We start from the raw sequence: 19,488 nt of genomic DNA on the forward strand, positions 1-19,488 counted from the left end.
ATATTTATCTGTTACTTCTATTTTCTATACTGTCTAATAATATATTTTTATCATTATACTAATGTATAAAAATGCTTAAGTTGGTAATTTGTTTGTTTTTATCTGACCCATCAACTTTTATCAATATTATGACAATTATAAAAGAATTTCATGTGTAAATATCTAAACGAAAAATTTTAAATTTATTAACTTATTGTAGTTCTTGAAAAATATCATAAGCTTTCAACAATATTTAAAATTATAACAATTACATTTTAGTGCATAGGCAATGTAGTTTACTGAAATTAATATTGAATATAAGTTATAATGGATAAGGATACAGTTAGATCCTCAGAGGACAGCATACCTTTAGCAGATGACGATCCTCAAAGTAAATTTTCATTAAATTAAAATAATAATATTTAGATTTTTAAAGTGAATTATGTGTTATTTAGTTATTATTCCGGATGACCAGGATTTTTCTCAAATTTCAAATAATATTATACGCAACCAAAGTATGGACTCATTGCAATCTTCATTTACTAATGGTAGTTGTAGTCCCAGTAGAAACAGTAAGTAAAATTTAATTTTAAAATAATAATCCTTCATAGATGTAGCAAATTTTGCCACATAGTAGATATTATTTCTTAAATAGGCGAACATTTTTGAAAGGATTTTGAAAATTGGCCCTTTTTATAGTTTTTCTTTAATTTTAATTAATTAATTTATCTTACTCATTCAACAATAACTTCATTAGATTGTCTCACTAATATTCTTTGTAATTTTATTAGTTCAATAAACAGAAATAAATAATAATAAGTATGGCTTTAGCAATAGTACAAATAATTGTGATAGGCAGATTATAAAAAAAAAAAATAACATTGTTTAATTGTATATGACTTTAAATAATTTATGTATAGTTAAAGAACTTTTGATTAAGCTATTATAAAGTACTAGAGATTAATTAAAAAAAATTTTTTATAAGTTTTCTGTTTTTTGGTTTCTTTTTATATTCAGACTAAAATATATTATTACTAATAATGATTTATTTAACAAAGATGATTAACAAATTTGCAAGCCTTATATTTCTTGTTGATTTAACTATTGTATGGCCTTGTAATTGTGTTTAATATTCTCATTTTTTGATATATTTAATTTGCTATATTTTTTTAGTTTTAAAGTTTTATGGAAAGACATTTAATCTTCTTATACACAAATTTATTAAATTTAATCCTCTTTTTAAAAGTATTTCTTATTTTACTTGTCAGGTTTAGATCCAGATATGAGCCCTGATGAATTAGAAGAAAAGGCACGACTTATAACACAAGTATTAGAGTTGCAAAACACATTAGATGGTAGTATAAAATTCATATTTATAAATTATATAATAGCATTAATTGTTTTTAAATAATTTAAACTATATCTGTATAAATAAATATATTGTGTAATTATTTTAAACATTTGTTGATAGATTTATCTCAGCGTGTAGATAGCGTTAAAGAAGAAAACTTAAAGCTACGATCAGAAAATCAGGTACTTGGACAGTATATAGAAAATTTAATGTCAGCATCAAGTGTATTTCAGACAACTTCTCCTAGAGTAAAAAAAAAATAAAAGTGCAATTTTAATATCAACACCGATTTGTTTTTTCTTTATTTGTTGCCATAAACATTCCAAAACACTAATGCTTTCACAATTTTTTAATATTCTATACTGAGATATATGTATATTTTTTAACACTATTAATGTGTTTAAAAAATGTTATTTTATTTGAGATATTTATAGTTTAAAATAAATTCTAGCTTATATTGTGCATTATATTTTATATTAATTTATCTTTTACAGTTTTCCTTTATTGGTTTACTCAATATATATAACTTTAAAGTTTATTTATCATTGATTTTGTTTTTCACTAATTTGATTATGTTATTATTTCGTAATAAATTTTGAGTACTTCATATAATATTGGTTTGTTTTAAATATTAAAGTATATAAATATTATTTTTAAGTATAAACTTATAAGTTATTAAATATAAAAAAAAATTGACTATAGTTAAGATCAAATTTTACCAATTGAACTGCTTAATATTATATAGACCCTACTTATTTAATGTAATTATTACAAAATAGTGACATGTCAGTATTTAAGGAAAACATGATTATATTTAATATTTCATTATTTATCAGGGTTCAAACAGATCTACTTATGTCTACTAATTAACTTTTGTTGTAAATAAAATAGTACCTATTATATCAACAATTACATAAAACCTAAATGAAAAACATCATTTTCTATTAAAAAAAAAACTTAAACCATTATAAATAAAAAATGTTGATTATACGGTTAGTAATTATTAACAAATTAAATGGGACTTAAAAATTGTTTATTTTTTATAGTACACATTTTTAAATTATTAAAATTTATTTGATCATTTTTATAAATGGCATTATAAGTAAAAAAGTTATTTCTGAAGATATTTAAAAATTAAATATGTATAATTTGATTTAGCTTAATTTAAAAAATGAACTTTATGAATTATGTATTAAAATACAATAATAATATAAGTCTTAAGATTAAATTTTAATTATATTTAAATTTTAAAATTAATATGAAAACGTCACAATACAATGTGATTTATTAAGTATACTAAACGATTTATTCGTTTAACTAAAAAAGTAATAATACAAAACTTTATGATAAACCAATCAAAATTCTATTTATATCTCTTTAAAAACATTAAAATAAATTTTTTTTAACTTTCGAAAGTTATCTCTATAATCTACCCTTGGAAATGATTTTTTCTTTAAAATAAATTTAAAATAAAATTTTTTATTTCATAAAAATAAATTGAATTTTAATCATATTTTTATTAAAAAATCATTATTTGATGAAAACAATTGGATGTAATGTTCTTAATAAATCATACTGTATAGGAAAACTTTTTTAAATTCATAAAAGTATTTATGTTTTTTTAATAAGTGTTCCTATAATTTTCTAATAATCAATAAAAGAATAATTACAGAAGATTGCATTTTGTGATGAATATCTGATTTTTTCATACCATAAGGGGTAAGAAATTTGTAGAATTTTGCCCTCTTCTTGTTTGGGAGCCCAATTTAATTTTTCCATTTTTTTTTATGGCTACAAACCAATTTTTATGTTGATGCTTAAAAGATAAAAATGTACTATATGGTCCTTGAGGTTGTTCAATAAAAATTGTTGATTTTTTTTTTGGATTGGACTAAAATATTGCGAATAAAGTAATTCATTATTATTACTATGTGTGTTAATATGTGTGGTTTTAATTACCTCTCCATATAATATACTTTGTTTATTCATTGCTAAGTATAAATTACTCTCAACTCCCCTAATGCGTACATGTCCTGGTAACATTGATGTAAATTCTATTACGCAAAACTTATTCAAATCGTCATCAGAGCTGGTAACTGTTCCATCTGGCAATATAGCAAGACAATAACCACTCCTGCAATTTAATTTCATTCTTCGTCCATAATGTCTCATAGGGCTATTGGTCACTGATGTAGTATTATGAGTATCTTTAACAAATTGGACAGACAATTCTCCACTACATAAAAAAATTAACTGTAACTTGAAATATAGCCAAATTTATATTTATTTACAATTTAAAACAAACCATTGCAGTGTTTTTTCAATATTTTCATTTTCTTTTTTTTTTGTCGTCTGATGTGTTTTTTGTTGATCCATCACAGTAAATATAATATTTTTAACATAATTAAGTATACATTTTAAAATTGTGGTGGTTTTCAAGAACAATTTATTAAGAAACTTATTGTAAATTACTTAATATAAAGATATACTGTTATTATATCGTGTAAACAATTAATATTTAGTTTACGAATGAATGGAAAAAGAGGCACATGTGCGGAGTGGGCTAACGTGGGCAGAACGCCAAACAATTTCTAATATTAGTAAACACCCATACATTCTTCATAATTTAGTGTTTTACAAATGAAACAGCTGTGATGGTGTCACGTTACCATTATTGTGAGAATTTATTATAATAAAATACAGACAGCACATCCACTTCCTGAGACTGATGAATTAACAATTAACATTTATTGCTAAATTGGCAATAGTCCAAATTATTATAAAAACCCAAAAGACCTAGCCATCTTGGTCAGTCGACTCCAGTGCCTTGTGTCGTTCATCAGTCTCAGTACTCGGTTGTCGTTGTCCGACTTACTGCTTAAAGTAAAGTCTTTGTTTTTCCTTTTAAACCTATCTACTCTCTTCCTCGACATTTCAGAGTACTTGCACTTCGTCCGCACCTCATACTTAGGTGTTACCCTTATTCCCTTCCTATAACAACAGCTTTTCGACACCCACAGCTAACCCGAAGTGTCAGCCAAGCACGGTGACTGCTGTACGACAACACGCACGTGAATAGACAGCAGACTCATCCTCATCCTCATTTTCTTCGTACGTTTTTACTTTCTGTTTTGTGTTACGACAGAGTAGCGCCCAACAAAGGTAACGTTTATATATTACGTTAGGGTTGTTGTTATAGTAGAAAAAAAAGTATTATTAAACCAACTTATCCAACACTTGGTGGCCAAAGAAGAAAACATAAAATCACTCATCGAGCTTAATCCAATACCGTCAGAAGAAAACGAACGTTTATCTTACAAGACAGGTTGGGTACATAAGTTGAATACAGACGAAGCCATATCTGAACTGAACAAAAGAAAACTAACCACTACCGGTACTCTAGAGCAAAAGAGAGATCGCTTGGTTAGGTATATAAAAGATCATTGGTTACCGAAAGATTTCTTTGTAGATCTTAACGAGTCTTTTACTGTATTACACACCAAAAACATGGGTAGTGATAACAACAAGAACCGTAGGAAGCCATTCTTTAAGCCAGGTCAGTTTAGGGGAGAAATTCACGAAAACGTAGGCCTGTTTCTTAAGCGATACAAGAGGGCCAGCATCATAAATGAATGGACCGATGAAGAAAAAGTTCAATTCTTACCATCCTTTTTGGAAGGTACGGCTTTACACTTCTTTGAAAATTTAGAAGACAACACCGTCATCCAAATCAAGTAGGAAGATTTGGAGTATAAGATAAGGTTGGAATTTGAACCAACAGCAGCTCAAACGGACATGTTAAGAATGATTTTACAAAAACGCCATGAATAACCGGACGAATCCGTAAGCGCTTATTTAAATGAAGCTGAAGCTTTATGCTTATGAATAAACAAGGACATGTCACAAAAAGAAAAAGTACATCTTATCATGAAGGGATTACGCCCCGACATTTTAAGAATGGTATCTATGTTGGACAATGATACCATGGACACTCTAAAAGAAATATAAGAAAATGGAAGACTACAGAATTTCTCATAGAAGGCGATAAAAGCAAATCTACTTCAGAAATTAGAACATACATTCTCAAGGAGCAAATCCAGCATACGTCAAATGAAAACCAAGAAGGTGAACTAGAACAATTAAAAAGGCAGTCAAAGAGCCTTTAGATTTTCATAAATCACGGAATAAAACAGTAAAAAAAATTAATGGCATTACGTCCGGCAAAAACAGAAAATGTGATATTTGCCAGAGAACAAACCACATTACTGAAAATTGTTTCCGTAACAAGAGGTTAATAGTTCAATGCCGAATTTGTGAAAAATACGGGCACGAAGCAAGTGTCTACTGATCCAGAAAAAAGGAAGCAGACGACACAAAGTGTCAGCAATGCCAAAGTCAAAATCACACAGCAAAAAATTGCAACTAAAAAAACTAGCTTATAGGCTAAACGTTCATGCTAAGGATACACGTTCACCTTCAATCTTAGCAAACTCAAAAAAAATAAAATCACGTCAGTCAAAAAATGTTATGAATGAAATTAACAAAAGCAAAAAAATTGAGTGCGTACAATCGAGAAATCAATATTCAAGATTTGCCCCGGTATCTATATATAGATACCGGGGCAAATCTAAATATATTAAACGCGGAATTAGCTAAAGAATACAATACAAAAAAAGTTTAAAATATACTAATAACCGGAGCAGATAACAAGCCCTTAGATTTGTTAACACGGCCTCCCGGGATTAACGGCCGGTTATAGAAAGTGTACCGGAAATCATGTGAAAAAAAGAGGCACGGTACGGAATTAGAACCCGCGACCCAAGGCGTCGTATAGTCAAACCTTACACCCAAAGAAAAACCTCAATCAAAATTGATAGAGAAATTTTATCAAGGGTTTATGATAATGTTTTATTAATACGAACAAAATAACTATTCTTATAAATAATTATTGTTCAAGACAAGAAAAAAAAATATCATATTGATAAATATATCATAGGTTCAATAGTAATGATATATTTATCAAATTGAATAATGAATTTATTATATAGATCGAGTTTTTTCTCTGGGTGTACCACTAGGCCACCGTGCACTTCTGATTCAGATCCCGATACACTTTCATTTAGGTTGATAACGTGATGTGCGGTTGAGTAAAACACTCAAATCGTCATTGAGAACGAGCAGTTCGATGTAGCCGTCTATGTTGTAAAGAACTTAATAAGTTCGCTTATATTGGGTAACAGATTTCTATTCAATAATAATGCTCATATTTATTTTAATTCAAAATTAATGATCATTAAAAATATCATAATCACGAAAACATACAACGCCGACCAAGCAACAGTAATAACGTTATTTCTACTCTCAAAACACAAATAGCCTCACAGAAAAAATATTTTAAAAAACGATTTAGACAATTATTTGGTAACTTACGTTTCATAACTATGATAGTTTTGACTTTTTAGTTATAAAGTGTGTATTTTCTAAGATCTCAAATTATTATGACAGAACAATTGAGATGGTATTATAAAGAAGGGGTAATAAGTCACAAAAAGATATTGATCAACAGTAATTGATTTAATAATGAAAAAAATACTTTTGTATTTTTTATAATCATGTACGAAATCCAATAAATATGAGTTGCTTTACAATTGCAATAATCCTATTTAAAAGATCATATCATGCTCTTTTTTTTTTGAGGGGGGGTATATTTTAATAGCCTGCTCGAGATTGCCAATGCAAACTGTATCTTACCTTAGACACTGTGACCAATAGCCAACATTTCGACAGACGAGTATCAATTCTCGATCGCACATCTCATAATGAGTACGCTATCAAAACATGTTCTTTTAAGTTAGGTTATATTAAAACTAACCTACTTTGTAAAATAATTCAATATATCGATTTGACATTTGAAAAATAGACTAAAATAATACTTCTTTATATTTCTAGTCATACCAGTTTTTAAAACACAAACATTTCTCATAAACATATCAATTTATTAAAAACAAATATAGTAATAAACAATTTTTAATGAAATAAAAAACAAAATTTATAACAATGAAATTAATTAGGTTGTACATAATAAATGTGTACAGTTCATGCTTTTTTCTTTGTATATATACAAAAATATAAAATAAGGATAATTTAATAATTTTAATAGGGATGATGAAAGGAACGTTTTAAAAGTTTAATCAATTTAATTACATGAAATAAGGGAGGTAAAAGGGTAACTCAATTAAAAATGTCCTTGGACACTGTTTGATGGGTTATAAAATAATATAGAACTATTAAAATTTTATTCATGTTCTGAATCATCAGAAACGGAATGAGAACTAAAATCAGAGCTAGAAGAAAAATCATCATCATCCGAAAAGTTTATTTTTGAAATCTTTAATATTATTTTGTCTTTTAATTCATCTGATTGCGCCACGTAAATCTCTACACTACTCGAATATTCAAGTTTCTTTGACGATTTACATGTGTCCAGAGCTTTTGTAGGCCGTGCTGTGTTAGAGGAATGTCCTGTTGAATTTTAAGAAATAAAATATTATTATTATAAATTTTTTCATTAAAGTGTATAAATTAATTTTGTACCGTTGCCATGATGGCAGTCAGTTTCTGAATCATTTGTAATTTTTGATTCGTCGTCTGAATCAGATGTTGAAGACGTGGCCCTAATCTTCAACACCACTCTATTTTGTGGCCCATATTTACTAGAATGAAACTCTACACAACTAGAGTATCTACACTTCTTTGATGGTTCATATCCGTCAAAAGTGTTTGCCCTCTTTAATGAATGTGAACTATTATACAGTTCTGACGACTTATCTGAAGTAGATGGATGTTTATCCATATTTTCATAACCTGGTAAAATATTAGAGAAAAATCAACAAATTAAGCATGACTATTATTGTAAAAATAACAAATATATCCGATGATTAAAAAAATGTTATTTCATACTTTTTTGACGTTCAACTACATAGGTCTCATCGTCATGTTCGATTTTTCTTTTCGTAGATGATTCGTCAATGTGTGTCGAAAACTGTTCCGCGAGTATTTCATATGGATCCCTCCAATAAGATGAACGTGATTGATTAATAATTTTTATTTCTTTGACAAACGGTTCAGAGTCTTCCTCAGTTACTGGAGCTGCATTAGACCGAGTAGATTTGCGATGCGAACGCTTCGACTTGTCTTTTGCTGTAATTTTACTAATAGATTCAATATTAGGATTGTCAATCAAACTTTTGTTTTTATTGACAGGAGTCTGTTTCTTAAATGGAATTTTAGGTTTTCCGTGTAATCGTTTGAGTTTGGCAAACAACTTTTGCGCCTTCGAGCTCATCGTTACAAATAATTTAAATAATTAAAACTGAAAACTGTCAACGACGCAGGCTTTGAGAAAAATTCAAAAAATTTAAGATAATCTTGAAAGTCGAAAAATTCTCAAAGTTAACCTGAGAGTAAAAATTTTTGCTAATTTACAAATAAAAAATGGTATCCATAGAAACTATTAACAGAGATCGTACATTTAGGCCAGTCAACGAAGGAGTAATTTTGGCGAATGGGGGAAAAAATTCCCAACCAAATTTTTATTTTTTTAAAAGTTGTATTAAGATATGTATAATGACATACTAAAAGTCCTCATCGACTGGACTTGAGCTTTTTTTTTACAGCCTCGCAAAAGTTCAAAAATATGAGCTTTTTTAATTTTCTCAAAAAATATTTAACTTACAAAAAAAAGTTTCGTGCAAAAGTTGTTTAAAAGACAATTTTAAACAAAAAAGGTATCTTATATTTTTTAAATTTTTTCTTTGAAAATCCATTATGATTTGTTAGCACACCATGATTCAAAAACCTGCTTACACCTATGCTATTTCATCAAGGAAAATCAAAATTAAAAACTATTTTTATTGAACATGTGTCTTTTTCTCACTGAGCATCTTGTATGATAAAATTTGTATTTTATACTTCTTTACCGATAAAATATTTATTACATACTAACATCATACAATTAAATAAATTTCAACACACTCAAAAAAATATGTTTAACCAGAAAATAATCTACTTAAAAAATTGTTATTTTTTAATAGCCATAAAACTTAGCCTTAGAGATACACTTTATTAAAATAGAAATTAACAATACTATAAGACATATTCAAATTCAAATGGTTTCAGAATAATTTTGTATTTTATTTTTTTAGCTTCGATGCGAAGCTGAGAAGGTATTGGTTATACTATGATGTGTTTTTTAGCTTCGATGCGAAGCTGAGAAAGTATTGGTTTTACTATGATGTGTTTTTTTTTTTTTTTTTTGTGTCTGTTACCACTTTTTCTCAGCTCTCACCGAACGGATTTCTTTCAACGATACGTCAAAAGATCACAAATCGTATCTAGTCGAAGACATTACCCTTCAAAATTGAAAAAATTTCCCTCGTTCCCCGTAAATGGGGGAAACCTCCAAAAAAATTACAAATTTAAAAATCGCTAATTTTCGAAATTTTTTCAATTTATTTTTACTTAAAACTGCCATAACTTTTTCAGAAATGAACAAATCAATATAATTTTTTCTTATAGATGCATGATGTCTTTACCTTTCATTTAGTATATTTTTTTTATAAATCTGACCTTTTTTCTGCCCACAGGGGGGCATTTAAAATGACAACTTTTTCACAAAAAATTAACTTTTTCAACTTAACTTTTGAAAATGTTCCGGAAGGTCTGACACTTTTATATATATCTTAAATTAAAGCTAATGTAATGTACTTTAATTTGAAAAAAAAAAATTTGACCTCTGGACTTGTCTTCATGGTGAAAACGGCTACCGAATGCTATTTTTGTGTGAAAATTTTCGATTTTATTATTTATATTATATTTAACTTTATAATGCTATAACTTATTGAAAAGTTTATGGATCCACACAATTTTTTTATGAGAAATAATATTTTTTAATAAACCTTTTTTCATTCGACATACTTTATCTTAATCGAGATATTAATAAGGAACCAGCAGATCAAGTAGCTTTTGGAATAAAACATCAATTTTTTTAAATTAAACACTATCTAAAGATTTGCATCGAAGCATTTTATTTTGATAGTGATTTTAATCACTATCAGATATCATTATACTTGATCAAACTATGCCACGTCACCACTGTGCCGCGACCACCCTGTGCTGGGTTTTTTTAATTTACTAATAATAATTCGTCAAACTAAATACAAAACATTACTTAACAGCTAGTTTTAAAGATTGAACACTTTAACGCTATTCGTCTTATTTCAAACGTAATGCGTTCTATAAGATATAAAGGGTAATGCTTTTTACTGATTAAATCAAATACTAGCTAAATTTATTGCATGCATGCATGCATTTTTTTTTTTTTTTTTTTTCTAGGTACATGTATATAATTATACTTAATTCCCTAAAATAAATACACGATATTACTTATTAATAAATTGCTGTAATGAATCCTATTAATGATCTAAGTTTTATGCAATTCAATTTATTACAAGTTATATCAGTTTTTTCAATATAATTTACGACTTACTAAATTTTAAATACGCTACTTAAACAAATTTACCCAAAAATTATCTATAGTAATACAACAATGTTATTATAAATCCTAAGCTATATAAAAAAAAAAAAAATTTATATTAAATACAATAAAATTAATAACTTAATAACATTCTTCTGGAAAACATTCACTCAATTTTACACTCCGTTCATAAGCTAACCTGTCATAAAATACATTTTAAATAACATCGTCTTCACAAAAAAATGTTGGTTCAAAAAGTATTTCTTTACTTAATAATATATTCACGCGTTACTTTAAAACATTTTAATAATTATATAATTGATGGCATTCATACCGTTAAACATTTAATACCATTAATCATTGTTTTTCTATTTTATCGGAACGGTTATTTGTATGTTGAATAAACACAAAACATTTTGATTATAGATGAAGTTTCTTACTCTCTATTTATAAAATATGCGTATTCTAAACATAGTATATTATTAGAGTATATTAATTATACAAACTCAAATGTAAATTTTGAAAAACCACTTAATCAAAATATCAAACATTCACCACAAAAAAAGTATTTTTTATTTGTTCATAATTTAATTCATTGATGATATATGAAAACTTTGACACGGGAACAAGAAGATAAATGCAAATTAAGCAGCGTTTTAATGATGGCGTCTGACAAGATACCTCAATTGTGTTACATATAAATTACAAACTTCCAGTATGAATTAAAAACAAAAACCCCACGGGTGTACAGTCTAATGATTTATTTATCGAAAAAACGCCCATTTAGCTCATTGTTACAGAGTAAATTAAACATACCGACTAATTCAGTACAACCAATTAGCACCGATATTATTTATTTTGGTGCTTATAATAACAATACATAATGTTAATTTTTAAAAATAATCGGCTAATATTTACAGCATACAATGTAATACATTGATGTAGAACGATTTTTGGAATTTCATAGGACTTGAGTAGCTGTCCAACGGAACTACACGCATTTAGAGGTGTAGCCAAATGAGATTATAAATTCCACGCATGTTTATTAATTTCATTATTTATTTATACTTAATGTTCAATTCTGAGCTCGAGGCTATCAGTCAATCGTTCATTAAAAAATACAATTATTTACCGAGAACAACGTGAATAATTGCTATCACGGGGGTGACGATGGCAGGTGCCTAAATCCTTCCTGTCCTTTATCTGCTGCGTCTACTCTCACCAACGGGACCCCCGCCCGAGCATGTTTTGTTTAACTTGAAAGGTTGTTCTATTGAAGTATTCTTATCTTCACTTCTTATTTATATTATTTGGGATACAATTACTAGAGCCTATATTAATACTGGTAAGATACCAACTATTTTAATAATGATTGATCTATAATTGTAACATTGTATATTCATAAAAATAATAATAATAATATTATTATTTTTATGAATATATATATATATATATATATATATATAATTTAATTTATTATAATTGATGAGTTATTGTTTTTTTTTCTTTTCAGAAAAATGTTTTGTTGCTTAAAGTGGGTACCATTAAAAGTTTTAGTACATATACGAGAACAGCATTTGATTTTTGTATGACAAGAGAAATGGCCGCAAATTTTAGTTTTTGTCACAACACCAAACAAGCTTTTAATAAGCTTCACATTTTTTAGGTAATTCGTGGTATGAACATTAAACTGTAATAAAAATGCAAATTGAATATGTTAATATACAGGGTGTTCAGTAAGTCAGGAAACGGGTTTCTATTGTTCTCATTGTTTGTAACTTACTTTTGTCTAAACATTTCATTATTTTGTAAATGATTTTTAAAATTTATTTACTTAGATTATTTCACAGTTTTTTTATTAATAGTGAAAACAAAATATAGCATTTAGGAAACAAAAAAAAAACATGGTAATCTTATGCCATCTTATTGAATGCTACTTATGTGTTTTACTTCTTTTGTTGTACTTATGGCAATGATTTTCTTTAATTCAATTTCATGGAAATTAAATTAAAATTACTAATTGATTTATAACCACAGTAATATTTTTTGTTATATCAACTATTGCAATTTCACAATTTACTAATACTGTACTAATATTAACTATATATTTCTTGTCTAAACTCTATAACACCTTAGTGATTAATTTATTATGATAAAATATTTTTATTGGATTTTTTTGGTATATATTGTACAACAATAAATCAAACTGAGTTACAGTAAATAAATTGCTGACATTGCTAACATCATAATTTTTATTTAAAATTAACTATTGTTATTAATTTATATTAATTATTATTAAATTGTATGAATGGATTGTTTACTATAGTTATAATTATCATTTAATATAAAATAAACCTAAAATTCGAAGATTAACTATTTTATTTTATATTTACATATAATATATTTTATTTTATTTTATACATTGTGCATATAGTAATACAATTTATTATTTTAAAATTATAAAATGTTTGAATATTTACAAAACCTATAAATTTAATTTAAAATACCGTAACTGCTAATGAACTAATGAACGCTTAATGAATCGTCGTAGAGCTTGCTTTTATTGAACTAATGAACGATTATTGAACTGTTATCGAGGGTTTTATAGTTGAACCGAGGGACGGTCTTTGAACTCTTACTGAACTTTTGTAGAACTCGGTTCACCCCATGTTAAAATCCGTATTCAAATCTCATTTTGAACCGTGCTGTGAACGGGTTTTGAACTGAGTTCAGCACCGTTGTTACTATATTAAATGAACCCAGTATGAACTCGAATTGCTACTCGGGTNCGTTGTTTCTATATTAAATGAACCCGGTATGAACTCGAATTGCTACTCGGGATTAACTATAATCATTGAATATAGATAGTACAGCAGTCCCAAACTTTCCACAACACTTTTGTGACTAGTTAAAATAAATTTGGAAAGTTCCAAGAAAAAAATTTTTTTTTTTATATTTTTATAAACTTTCAAGTGTGAAATTATCGTTTAATTAATAATTAGTTGTATCAGAAACTAAATGAAACAAATCTGAGTTTATTGATTAGTTAAATTGGCTAAATTTGAAATAAGTAGCAAAATTTCATATAAGAATCTTTTAAATATTGAAAAGCACAGAATTTATTATTATTATTTTTTTTTGTTTTCCTGAAAAATGCATTACTTGCATAAATTTTTGTCAGTTAGAAAACGATACAACATTTAATTATGTTTGGCACAACTCGAAGTACTTACAGCAACAATGTGATTATCAAAATTTGATTATAATAATAGATGACTACATTTTTTTGCCATAGATGTTATTACTGCTGAATAATGTTTTAGTCTAAAGTTAGCAGTCAGCATTTCGCTTATTAGCAGCCACAGCGTGTTGGACGCAAAGATCTTGTACACTAACCTTATGTTTATAAGATTTATGGCTAGACGCCAAGAGCTATACATTAGCCACATATTTGCAGTTACCACTCACACATGTTCAAAGTTTACGAGAGTTCAGAACATCAAAAGTTATAAAATTATGTAATTATACAATAGTTATGGTTTATCCTAATAGCCACCCATTTTGCGTCCCTCGCAACACTAATGCTATCCTATACGAACGCAAGACATTTTTAGTGTAGATAGTTACTCTATACTATTCATACTCAATGGTATAATTTATTATAGCATTCAAGAACACTGGGCGTGGCCAATGTTGGTAGGGAAAATGGCCGGGGGACGGGGCGTGGTCAAGGTCAGATAGTGGCATGGTTTGGGATGATGGTAGGAGTAATGTGCATGACTTAAAATTGGTGGAGTGGGTACTATGAGCTTTAAAAAATGGCGACCTCCTCTTTAACCCAAACAAAAGTTCAAAGGGAGACCCTAATATAGACTTAGGTCTCCTGTTTAAACCTAACTCTAACTTATGGGCCCCTTCTCGTTAACTCAGTGTAACCACCGACTCCCTCGTTATCCTTAATACAAGAGTACATAAAGTCAACGAAGTTACCGTAGTGGTGGTATAGAAACTCAACGAAAGTTTAGGACTATCTACACATGCTCACTGTAGCTTAAATATTTCGCAAACAAGGTGGAGGGTTAAGGGAGGTGATTCATTCAAAATTATAAAGTTGTTCTCCTCCTATGGTATCCTCTGCTTGAGGATGGGATAAATTAAAACCCCATGTAAACTGATCTATAGTCTAGTGGAGAGGGTAATGTATATTTATATTACATATATTACGTTTAATATTTAACGTAGGCATTAAATTTAATAGTGTGGAGTACGTTAAGTAGCGGTCGCCATCACCACCATCTTACACGTGTTATTAACTATTCTCAAAATGATTGAGAACGACTCAACCCAATCTTGATAATAAACTCTATGATGTTATCGTTTTCATTGTAATAGCCATTACAATTAAGTAATTGTCACCGCAACCGTTGTGAATGTCCTACATACAATCGTGGTTACCCAACCCAACCCTGTCCCATCACCAGCCGAGCGGAGGGTGAGTGGTAAATCTAACGTAAACTAACCTTATTCCTAATCCCTAAGGAAGAATCTCCTCCTTCAACAAGCGACAAGGGAGATCACAAATATCAAATTAATGAAAAATATTTTAATGAGGTGGTTAGTTAACGTTGTTAAATATATTCTCTATCTGCATATATATAATCAAAAAAATATTTTTAAATTAAATTATTATACTACATTATTTTATTATTTTTTTTTTTTGTTACAATAGGTTTTGAATCGTATGGTCATGCGACAGCTTTGGTTTAGTCAAGTACCCTAGAAGTAGGTATAGGTTTTGCTAAAGGTATATATTGAAATACAAAAATAAAAAAACCTGGATATTATATTGTAGCCAATTACAATCCTCTGACTAATGTACGTGGATATTACAAAGCCAATGTATTGCCACCAGTTAAGCCGTTAAATAGTTTTTTTAAATTTAAATATAAGCCTTGAAATTGATACCCTATAATCTTAAATTTATTGTTCAGTTGTTTTAATGATTCTAATGACGAACAACTAACAAAATGTTTGAATAATAATAAGTTGATTAAAAATTTAAAAATGTTTAATATATTTAATTTCATGTTTTTGAATGTAATAAAAGTTAATAAAGATTAATAAATTTATATATACAGAGTGATTTTTTTTATCATAACCCACTCAATTACTTGCAGAATAATAATAATTTAGACATTTTTTTTTTTCATTATCTTTAGTTACACATTATTCTTGAATTTTTAACTATGTAATACTTTTTAAGTTCATCCCTTATGCCTTGGAAGGGGGTCAACTTTGTTTTTTTAAAAGATAACACATATTTTTAATTTAATAAAATGTTTGAGTTTTTAATTTAATAGTAAATGGCATTTGAATTTTTAATAAAACTTAATTTGTTTATTAGATATAAACATTTAAAGTTTCAAAATGTTGAGTTAATATACATGTATAATACACATGGGATTGTAAATACAGGTAGCTAATTGGATTTTTATGACATTGCTGTCTCAGTCACGGATTGTTTATTATCAATTATGTTTATCAATAGATATATTTTCTGTATTGTCAGTTAGTGTATTTATATACTCATAACAATGTGCCTTACTACAATTGATAATAACAATGCTGTGTACCTGCTAATATCGATGTTATAAAAAACCAATTAGCTACCTGTATTTGTAATCCCTTGTGTATTATACCTATATATTAACTCAAAAATTTGAATATTTAAATGTTTATATCTAATAAACAAATTAAGTTTTATTAAAAATTCAAATGCCATTTACTATTAAATTAAAAACTCAAACATTTTATTAAATTAAAAATATGTGTTATCTTTTAAAAAAACAAAGTTTACCCCCCTCCAAGGCATAAGGGATGAACTTAAAAAGTATTACATAGTTAAAAATTCAAGAATAATGTGTAACTAAAGATAATGAAAAAAAAAAATATGTCTAAATTATTATTATTCTGCAAGTAATTGAGTGGGTTATGATAAAAAAATCACCCTGCATATATATATGTAGGGTGATTCATTAAGGATAAGACACTCATTTCCTCGGTAACTACTGAAAATTTTTAATTTTTGGTATGGAAAATATTGTTTAATTCAAAAAACTCTACAATAATATGTAGTAAAATCATAATTTTTTTCATTCCTCTAAGGTTAAAAAACCTTAATTTTAATTTTATTAAATGGGAACCTCTATTTTGAATTTTAGCTTCGATGCGAAGCTGAGAAGGTATTAATTTTACCATGATGCGTTTTTTTTTTTTTGTGTCTGTTACCACTTTTACTCAGCTCAGTCATACATCGAACGGATTTCTTTCAACGATACGTCAAAAGATCACAAATCGTATCTAGTCGAAGACATTACCCTTAAAAATTGAAAAAATTTCCCTCGTTTCTCGCAAATGGAGGAAATATCCAAAAAAATTACAAATTTAAAAATCGGTAAATTTTGTCATTTTTTTCACTTTTTTTTCTTAAAACTCATAACTTTTTCAAAAATAAACAAATAAACATAATTTTTTTTTATATTAAAACCTTAGATATTTCCCTTTCATTTGATATCATTTTTTTGAAAATCTAACCCTTAACCTGCTCATTGGAGGGGATTTAAAATAGCAATTTTTTTACAAAAACTAACTTTTTCAACTTAACTTTTGAAAATGTTCCGGAAATATTCACAGTTTTTTTTAATCTTAAATTAAAGCTTATATTATATACTTTACTATGAAAAAAAAAAAATCGAAATATATATTTTCTATACCGTATTCAAAAATATGCTATTTTTGTGTTAAAATTCTTGGTTTTGTATTTTATTTTATTATAAGGGGATTACACTGATTTTCATAAATATTATATCAACCTAATTGATATAGTATAAAAAATTACACATATTTAAATTTTTTTGTTTCTTTGAAGTCGAGAAAAATATCTTTAAAATTTGAACTAGCTAAATTTCCATTTTTATTAAGTAACGAATGAGACGTATGGTATCTGAGACGGTAACACTTGGGTCTATCATGCCTGTGGCACTGAATTTTTTCTTAATTCTTTTTGAGTTAGAAAAAAATGTTTAACTCATTTGATTTTTATTTCATTTAGATTCAATAACTTCAATAAATATCAAGGATCCCATTTCTGTAGTCTCCTCTCGTGAGAAGATGTGGTTTTTTTTTGTAGCTATCATTTATTTTCTCAGATCTCACTTAATCTACATTTTTGACAAATATTTTTTTTTTTAAATTAAACACTATCTACAGGTTTGCATCGAAGCGTTTTTTATGATAGTGATTTTAATCACTGTCAGATATCATGTATACTGGACCCAACTATGCCACGACCCCACTGTGCTGGGTTTATTTTTGTTATGATTTAAAGTAAAAATACAAACAACTTTGCTCTTATATTTTTTTTTCCGATCAACTGATCGTCTGTTACAGCTTGTTAAAATTAAATGATTTTGGACTAAATTTCTATTATTTTACTAATTAAGCTAAAATGATAAATTTATATCGTTTAAATAAGGTGAAGTTTATGAATTAATTAAAATATGTATTAAGAATCAACTCGAACATCTTTTTATTTTCTTCGAAAATTAATTAATTCATAAATTAAGTTTTGGAAATCAACTAATTGACACCTATCTAATCTTATAACAACTGCTCGTCCCCACTACTGTGTTACCGTTTTTAACACGCTTATATTAGTTTCACGTGTATGTTGTTGTTTGTTGTTTGTCGTTTGTTGTTTGTAACTCCACGCGGCACGTGTTATTATGTCGCGTATCCCGTCGTGTATGACCTTGAGACTATACTGTTGTAACGCATTCACCCCACCCCGCTCACCACTCGTAGAGAACAATATTTTCCAACCCGTAGACGCGCGCTTATCATCAATTATATATATATATATATAACAAATTTTTATTGTAATTGACACAGCCCCGCGTCGTTTTACGCCGCGGTGCAAAGTCCAGCAAGTGCCGCACGGCCGACGACGTCCCGCCGCTATACCGTAGTCTTCTTCCCATTGTCAAAATAACATCGTCAACAAACTGATCCGCACTCGCGCACCGTCGTCATCTACGCTGCTAACCTATTGACGCCCGAGGATCACGCCGGACATCGCGTCTTCGACGCCAGCAAAAGTGCCGCGATATTATGCGAAGATTATATATTCCTACCGCCACCGCTAATATTAATATATATATATATATTTATACGTATATGTTAATATTCATTTATATATTCCTACAGCCGACGCCTCTGCTGCCGTATATGCCTCGTGTATAATGTTCCCTCCGCCATGCCCGCCCACATAAACACGGCTATACCTCATGCATGATACGTTTACGTACTTAAGTCCCTTTAAATATATATATATTCTAATTACTATTAAAACTTATATATTAATACACTTTATTCTCATTAAGAGATATGTAGTGTATTCATTCCGATTACGGAGGATGATTCTCGTATCGTTATTTTTCGTCACTACCTCCACGTTACGCGCCTGCTGCTTTCCTTGGATGTGGTAGCCGTTTCTTAGACTCCCTCTCCGGAATCGAACCCTTATTTCCCGTTACCCGTTACAACCATGATATTGATATTAACT

The 19,488-nt window shown here is 28.2% G+C and overlaps 3 protein-coding genes and 1 long non-coding RNA gene across 4 annotated transcripts; 2 read left to right on the forward strand and 2 right to left on the reverse strand.

Moving 5' to 3' along the window:
- Positions 1-128: 128 nt before the first annotated feature.
- On the forward strand, positions 129-1,797 carry LOC126900613 (short coiled-coil protein). The gene is made up of 4 exons (XM_050676455.1): positions 129-370; positions 435-551; positions 1,248-1,334; positions 1,451-1,797. The coding sequence occupies exons 1-4, from the start codon at positions 307-309 to the stop codon at positions 1,591-1,593; spliced, it is 411 nt and encodes a 136-aa protein (XP_050532412.1). The 5' UTR covers positions 129-306; the 3' UTR covers positions 1,594-1,797.
- Positions 1,450-3,861, reverse strand: LOC126900608 (fibroblast growth factor 1-like). Its single transcript, XM_050676448.1, has 4 exons — positions 3,636-3,861; positions 3,290-3,566; positions 3,001-3,221; positions 1,450-1,573 (listed from the first exon to the last, which is right to left on the reverse strand). Exons 1-3 carry the CDS (start codon positions 3,704-3,706, stop codon positions 3,036-3,038), a joined length of 534 nt encoding a protein of 177 aa, XP_050532405.1. The 5' UTR covers positions 3,707-3,861; the 3' UTR covers positions 1,450-1,573; positions 3,001-3,035.
- Positions 3,862-7,409: 3,548 nt separating this feature from the next.
- Positions 7,410-8,847, reverse strand: LOC126900603 (uncharacterized). Its single transcript, XM_050676442.1, has 3 exons — positions 8,291-8,847; positions 7,925-8,194; positions 7,410-7,852 (listed from the first exon to the last, which is right to left on the reverse strand). The coding sequence occupies exons 1-3, from the start codon at positions 8,673-8,675 to the stop codon at positions 7,626-7,628; spliced, it is 882 nt and encodes a 293-aa protein (XP_050532399.1). The 5' UTR covers positions 8,676-8,847; the 3' UTR covers positions 7,410-7,625.
- A 3,253-nt stretch (positions 8,848-12,100) lies between these two features.
- On the forward strand, positions 12,101-16,006 carry LOC126900617 (uncharacterized). The gene is made up of 3 exons (XR_007702889.1): positions 12,101-12,210; positions 12,379-12,531; positions 15,595-16,006. It is a non-coding gene; the product is annotated as an uncharacterized LOC126900617 (long non-coding RNA).
- The last annotated feature ends 3,482 nt before the right edge of the window (positions 16,007-19,488 follow it).

This window comes from Daktulosphaira vitifoliae, unplaced genomic scaffold (genome assembly GCF_025091365.1).
Source record: "Daktulosphaira vitifoliae isolate Bord-2020 unplaced genomic scaffold, ASM2509136v1 Scaffold_3, whole genome shotgun sequence".
Lineage (NCBI taxonomy): Eukaryota > Metazoa > Arthropoda > Insecta > Hemiptera > Phylloxeridae > Daktulosphaira > Daktulosphaira vitifoliae.